This window comes from Olea europaea, unplaced genomic scaffold, assembly GCF_002742605.1.
Source record: "Olea europaea var. sylvestris unplaced genomic scaffold, O_europaea_v1 scaffold1224, whole genome shotgun sequence".
NCBI classification, from domain to species: Eukaryota; Viridiplantae; Streptophyta; class Magnoliopsida; order Lamiales; family Oleaceae; genus Olea; species Olea europaea.
In genome coordinates, this window is record NW_019229669.1 from 212,354 (window position 1) to 219,685 (window position 7,332).

A 7,332-nucleotide genomic window follows, 5' to 3' on the forward strand; every position below is an offset into this window, starting at 1 on the left:
ACTTACTGTACAACTGGAGAAATAATCACATGGACTTGATAACAGAGCAATGGTAGAATAGTCTAGAAAGAAATTGGTTGGGCAAGTTGGATTTGTTGACAACAACCTTTCTCTCTCTCTCTCTCTCTGTGTAAATTTGTTAGGAAAAGATTCCTTTTAGTTGTATATATACACATTCCCATTGTATATGAAAGATACAGTTGAATGAACAAAAATTCTCAATATTATTTCAACTAAATTGTGTTGAGTATTTTTCATTCTCCAAAACCAATATGGTATCAGAGCATGAGATAGAGGGATCCAATTCTGAAAATACAGATCCTTCCCCAAATACAAATCAAAACCAAAACCAACAGCAAACTGGTGGAAGCAACACGTCAATTTTCCCCCATGATCCAGCCCATCCTAGCAGTCCCTACTTCATTGGCAGTAATGATGGAAGTGCTACTGTACTGGTCAGCCATGTTTTAGACTCTACCGACTACTATTCCTGGGCTCGATCGATGAAGAGGGCCTTGCGGATTAAGAACAAGCTTGGCTTTATCGATGGTACCCCCTGCGAGCCCAAAGATCAGAATAACCCATTGATGGAACATTGGTTAAGGTGTAACGATATTGTCATAAGCTGGATGCAAAATGCCATGGAAACAGACATCAAAAGCAGCACCATCTATGCTGAAACTGCTCATCTCCTTTGGCTGGATCTGGAGCAACGATTCTCACAACAGAATGCTCCACGAATTTTCAAAGTTAAAAAGGACATCACCACCTTGATACAAAACCAAGATTCTGTAAGTGTATACTTCTCCAAACTCAAAATTCTGCTTGATGAACTGATGAATTATGAGAGCATACCTAACTGCACATGTGGGGGATTGAATGTTGTAGTTCAAAATCAGCAAAGAGACTGTGTTATGAAGTTTTTGATGGGATTGAATGAAACTTATAAGGAAATTAAGGCTCAAATTCTGCTAATCAAACCTTTTCCTAACTTAAATGAGGTATATTCCTTAGTCCAGCAAGAAGAGAAAAGAAGGGAAATATCTAATCCAGCTCCTACAAATGCTGATTCCATGGCACTTCTCAGTAGAAGGAATTTCAGAGAAAGAAATGGCTAGAACTCTTCACCACACGGAAAGGATAAGTTTACTGCACTTACTGCAAAACTGCTGGGCACTCACTTGAACGATGTTTTAAAGCAAATCCAAATAGGCCTATCTACAACTACTGTCAAATGCCAGGACATGGAACAGATAAATGCTACAAGCTTCATGGGTTCCCACCAGGACATAGCCTCAGTAATAAGGGAAAATTGGCTGCCAATGTAGCCACTGCAAGTGTAGGCTCGAACAAGGAGGTGGTAAAAGACAGAGGCCAAGTATCTTTAAGTCTTGAGCAATACTCTTAGCTGCTAGCACTCCTCAAACCAACAGACAATTCCCAGAACTTCACTCCAACACCATCCAATGCCCAAATCCTCACTTCTACCCTTTCTGAGGAAAGTAACAATAAAATGTCTGGTATATCTCTATCACTAACTGCTTTTCATCACAGCCAAAGAGGTACACCTGATATCCCATGGATACTCGATACTGGAGCAACAGACCACATGGTCTGCTCCATCTCATATTTTACATCAATTCAAGCATGTGCATCTCACTTTGTAAGTTTACCAAATGGAGAAAAGGTTCCTGTCACACACATAGGTACCATCAAATTTTCAGACTCCATCATCCTCTACAATGTCCTTTGCATACCTAGTTTTACTTTTAATTTGATTTCTATAAAGAAGCTTACTCAAACTTTGAATTGCTGCCTTACTTTCTTCTCTAATTTCTACTGTATTCAGGACTTTTCGACTTGGAAAATGATTGGAATGGGTGAGGTGAAGGATGGATTATACAATATGCTGAGAAAACCAGTCACTTCCTCAACTCTATCAGAAATCCTCAATCAAATCAAGTGTTCTCTTTCTGCCACTACTACAAATAAACGTGAGGACATCAATCTATGGCATTACAGACTAGGTCATTCTTCATATTCCAATTTTAGTCCTGATAGTAATGTTTACCTAACACCATCATCTAATCCCTGCACCATCTGCCCTCTAGCCAAACAGCACAAGTTACCTTTCAATGTAAGCAACAGCAAGACTAGAAAATGTTTTGAGCTAATTCACTGTGATATCTGGGGTCCTCGTAAGGAATTAAGCAGAGATGGTTCTAAATATTTTCTGTCTATTGTAGATGATTTCAGTAAGTGCACGTGGATTTATATGTTAAGGCTAAAGTCTGATGCTACGACTGCTTTACAAAATTTTTGTGTCATGATAGAAACCCAATTTGAAGCCAAAATAAAGACAATTCGAACAGATAATGGAGGGGAGTTCAATATGGCCCAATTTTATTTAACAAAGGGCATAATACATCAAAGAAGTTGTGTTGAAACACCTGAGCAAAATGCAGTGGTTGAGAGAAAGAACCAACACATTTTGAACATAGCACGAGCCTTAAAATTCCAAAGTGGGCTGCCTTTAAAATACTGGAATGATTTTGTCCTTACAGCAGTTTATCTAATTAACAGGACACCAACTCCCAATTTAAATCATAAAAGTCCCTTTGAGATACTCTTTCAGATTAAGCCCAACTATACCCACCTAAGAGTTTTTGGTTGTCTAGCCTTCGCAGCCACACTCACCAATGGCAGACATAAGTTTGATGCTAGGTCTAGAAGATGTGTATTCATTGGCTACCCCTTTGGTGTGAAAGGTTATAGATTATTGGACCTAGAATCAGACAAAATTTTCGTCTCAAGGAATGTAATATTTCATGAAGATGTTTTTCCTTACAAGAACTCTAACCCCAACAGCAACAGACAACTGTCTGATCTTACTCACCTCAGTTTCACACAAAACCTCAATATCTCCAATGATCCTGTCATCACCGAGCCCTATAATGATAACCATGTCGATCATACTAATACCAATCAAATAAGATCTTCCCTTCCTGTTATTCTAGATATTCCAGCTCACACACAAACTCCTAACTCCAATACAGATGTTAGTTATGAAGGAGCACAACACCCTATTGATACCTTGGAACCAGAACATCCTGCCACAACACATTTACCCCGTAAGTCTGGAAGAATTCGAAAGACTCCTACTTATCTACAAAACTTCATATGTCAGCAGGTCTCCTCACCTCATCCATCCCAACAATTGACCAAGCCAAAGGGAATAAATACAACAGGTACTATCTTTCCCATTAGTGACAAAATTTCCTATGATAAATTATCTACACCTCATCGTGCTTTTGTGACCTCAATTACCAGTCATTCTGAGCCCAGGAATTATCAAGAAGCCATGACCTCACCTGAATGGTGTGCTGCAATGAAAGCTGAGATTGAGGCTTTAGAACTTAATAATACTTGGGTTTTGGTCGATTTACCACCAGGAAAGGAAGCCATAGGATGCAAGTGGGTGTATAAAATCAAATTCAATTCCAATGGGAGCATTGAAAGATTCAAAGGGCGTCTAGTGGCGAAAGGATTCACGCAACAAGAAGGGATTGACTATCATGAAACGTTTTCCCCCGTTACCAAGGTAGTTACCATCAGAACCTTGTTGGCAGTAGCATCAATCAAGAAATGGAATCTGTGCCAATTTGATGTAAATAACGCATTTTTGCATGGAGATTTGGATGAAGATGTTTACATGGAACTATCTCCTGGATATTCAGATGGCTATGGGAACAAAGTTTGCAAGCTACGGAAGAGCCTATATGGATTGAAACAGGCCTCATGACAATGGTATTCCAAGCTTTCAAATTTCATTATTGGACAGGGGTTCGTCCAGTCCAAAGCAAACTATAGCTTATTCACTAAAACCACTGGCAATTCCATCACGATCATTCTAATTTATGTGGATGATATAATTATGGCAGGAAGTTGCATCAACACCATTAACAATCTCAAAGTTTGTCTCAACAATAAGTTCAGAATCAAGGATCTTGGGAATTTGAAATTCTTTCTAGGTATTGAAGTGGCAAGGACCAAACAAGGGATATATATATGTCAAAGAAAATATGCTCTAGACATCTCGACAGACTCAGGTACTTTTGGTTCAGCTCCTGCAAGAATCCCCCTTGACCAGAACTTGAGGCTCAGCAAGGATGAGGGAGAATTACTTCCAGATCCTTCACTCTACAGAAGGTTAATAGGGAAATTACTCTATTTAACAATTACCAGGCCTGACCTTGCATAGTTGATTCAATTGTTGAGTCAATACATGAACAGTCCCAGAACTCCACATTTAAATGCTGCTCATAAAGTCCTCAGGTATATCAAGAGAGTACCTAGACAAGGATTGTTTTATCCCGCAAATTCAAAGCTGCAATTGGAAGGATACTGTGATTCGGACTGGGGAGCTTGTCCGGACACCAGAAGATCTACAACGGGTTATTGTGTATTCATTGGGACAACCTTGATATCATGGAAGTCAAAGAAACAACATGTCATATCTCGATCTTCAGCCGAAGCGAAATATAGGGCAATGGCAAATCTTTGCTGTGAATTTGCCTGGCTCAGATACTTGCTCAAGGATTTACAAGTTGATCATCCTCAGGCAGCAGTCTTAAATTGTGACAACAAGGCTGCAATCCACATTGCAACAAACCCGGTGTTCCATGAAAGAACCAAACACATAGAACTAGATTGCCATCTTATTCGAGACAAGGTACAAGATGGCAGCATTGTTACCCAACACGTCAATAGCACACTACAAATTGCAGACATCTTGACTAAGGCTTTGAGTTCTCAAAGTTTTTACTTTTGCATGTCCAAGATGGGAGTAATGGATATATACTCTCCATCTTGCGGGGGGGCTATTAAAATTAGAAGATAACTCAGCTGGAACAGTGGAAGGAAGCAGGCTCGAAGATGGCTCAGCTGAATATTGGCAAGAAGGAAACCACGTGGACTTACTGTACAGCTGGAGAAATAATCACATGGACTTGATGACAGAGCAATGGTAGAATAGTCTAGAAAGAAATTGGTTGGACAAGTTGGATTTGTTGACAACAACCTCTCTCTCTGTGTAAATTTGTTAGGAAAAGATTCCTTTTAGTTGTATATATACACATTCCCATTGTATATGAAAGATACGGTTGAATGAACAAAAATTCTCAATATTATTTCAGCTAAATTGTGTTGAGTATTTTTCATTCTCCAAAACCAATAATATTTATGTATATATTAATAAATTATGTCTCCCCATTAATCCTATTAGTGGACGGAATTCTTACTTCCCCACTGATATTCTGCAACTACTATAAATATAACTACATCTGAATGTGGAGAGGATATCTGGAGTAGGTGCTGAATTTTATACAAGCATTTATCTTCTTCAATCCACCAACATGATTTTTAATAAATACAAAACTGTATAACTAACCTGTTATAGATGACATTCGATTTTTTCATATCCAGTTTCGATAGCACATACTTTGCAATCAACTTCATCACAAATTACATTGTTATTTCTGTGCCATGTCGATAACCTTTCCTATGTTAATCGATGACCTTTTTGTACGTTTTAGAGCAGCTCCTAAATTTAATTGGAGTCAAGAGCTTAGGACCACTTTATGTTCTTGCTAATTTGAAGGAGCTTTTGAGGACCACCCTTTCTTCAGAATATGTAGTAGAGATATAAGTTTGAATTGTCAGAATTGATTGTTAGTTTCTGTAAATTGACTGATTGTATTATAATTTCTTAATAGAGATGCCAATTTTTTAAGGAGCACCTTGGCATAAATCTTGATCCATTTGTTGGATAAAGCAAATCATGGCTGATAAGAATAATTCAATTTTGATTTTCATTTTTCTGAGTTTACAATACGGGTGATGAATAGATGTAGGAAACTTGAGTTGCAGAATTTTTATTTTTATTTTTTTTATAGATTTATATTTTCCAAAAAACTCATCCAAGATAAGTATAAAATGACAAGATTTTGAGATGTCGAGTTAATAAGCATTGTAAAAGAATGACAAATTAAATTGATGAAAGAAGAAAATAGTAATGGGAATTCCACAATGTCAAATAGGTATCTATCGGATATATCTATGCTAGAAATGTCACGCTTGAAAGAATCTGTAAATGAATTGATATTACTTCCTTGACCAAAAGCTTAGATAATTTACTTGATAGTATAATGGACGAATTTTGACTTGACTGCAATGCAATGCGTACATATAGATTAGCAGTATATTTTCTTAAGATTGCGTCATATGATTCCAGAGAGTGAATTGAAAAATTGCTTTGCTTCTGGTCAAATTCGGATTAAATGAAAATGGCAAGCACCCAACTCGAAATGTACATGTTCCTCGGAATATTTTGCCAATTAGCACATCATAAAGTTGAGCTCAGCTGCTCAAGCCGGTAATTCGAGCTTTACGTTGTTCTTCCAACTGCAACAGGGAATGAAAGGGCAAAACAATTGAAAGACAAAACATGAGCTTGAGTTGAGTTGAGTTGAGTATATTTATGGCCGAACCCTAAATTTTTTGACCTTTGGAAGTAATAATAAAAGAAATCAGCATAAAACAGCGTCTGAACAAGCCTAGAAATCCAAGCTGCAGTGGCAAAACCAAATTTTGTTAAAATTCTTTTCATTTTATCATTTTTAAAATTTTAATTAAATAAAATTTATTTTTAATTATTTCAATTTAATTAAAAAACTTTATAATATGAAGAATTTTTTTTTGCCTGCAAAATTTTCTTATTTAATTTATTAAATTTTAGTTTTTTTTTTTATAATATGAAGAAAAAAGAATTTTAAATAAAAAAAATTATTTATAATATGAAGAATTTTAATTTTTTTAAAACAATCTTCAAAAAAATATATAATAAAAATAAAACAAATTAAACAAAAGAATGTTGTGAAAATTAGATAAAGAACATATAAATATTATTAAATTAAAAATTAAAAAAATTAAGTTTTTTCATAAAGAAAAAATAATTAAAAAGCATTTTAAATCAAAAAAAATATTTATAATATGAACAAAATACATAAAAAATAAATAAATGAGGAAAAAAATAAAAAACGAAAACTCTATGTATCCTGCGATAATATAATGAACCAAACGATTAGACTTCACCAAATACTTCGAATCTTCAATCAGTTTTGAAAATCTATAATTTTGACGTTAATAAATATACAATAAATACAAAACTCGTGCAACGTACGTGTCAAAAACTAGTATGTATAATAAAACCCTATAAGTCTTGTTTAATTGTTGGATTTAGGCAAAATCTTTGTTCAACTTGATTTCCATCAA

At 35.8% G+C, this 7,332-nt stretch overlaps 2 protein-coding genes across 2 annotated transcripts; both read left to right on the plus strand.

Moving 5' to 3' along the window:
* The first annotated feature begins 272 nt into the window (after positions 1 to 272).
* On the plus strand, positions 273 to 1,118 carry LOC111374264. Its single transcript, XM_022996918.1, has one exon. The coding sequence runs from the start codon at positions 273 to 275 to the stop codon at positions 1,116 to 1,118; it is 846 nt and encodes a 281-aa protein (XP_022852686.1).
* A 2,816-nt stretch (positions 1,119 to 3,934) lies between these two features.
* LOC111374265 (uncharacterized mitochondrial protein AtMg00810-like) lies at positions 3,935 to 5,831 on the plus strand. The gene is made up of 4 exons (XM_022996919.1): positions 3,935 to 4,209; positions 4,294 to 4,817; positions 5,595 to 5,692; positions 5,775 to 5,831. Exons 1-4 carry the CDS (start codon positions 3,935 to 3,937, stop codon positions 5,829 to 5,831), a joined length of 954 nt encoding a protein of 317 aa, XP_022852687.1.
* Positions 5,832 to 7,332: the final 1,501 nt, after the last annotated feature.

Excerpts from the sequence above, each read along its gene's own strand:
- LOC111374265 (XM_022996919.1), top strand. The coding sequence starts at position 3,935 with ATGGCAGGAAGTTGCATCAACACCATTAACAATCTCAAAGTTTGTCTC. Across the intron at positions 4,210-4,293 it reads GATCCTTCACTCTACAGAAG|TCCCAGAACTCCACATTTAA; the intron begins GTTAATAGGGAA and ends ATACATGAACAG. Across the intron at positions 4,818-5,594 it reads TAAGGCTTTGAGTTCTCAAA|AGCAGCTCCTAAATTTAATT; the intron begins GTTTTTACTTTT and ends TGTACGTTTTAG.
- LOC111374264 (XM_022996918.1), top strand. The coding sequence starts at position 273 with ATGGTATCAGAGCATGAGATAGAGGGATCCAATTCTGAAAATACAGAT.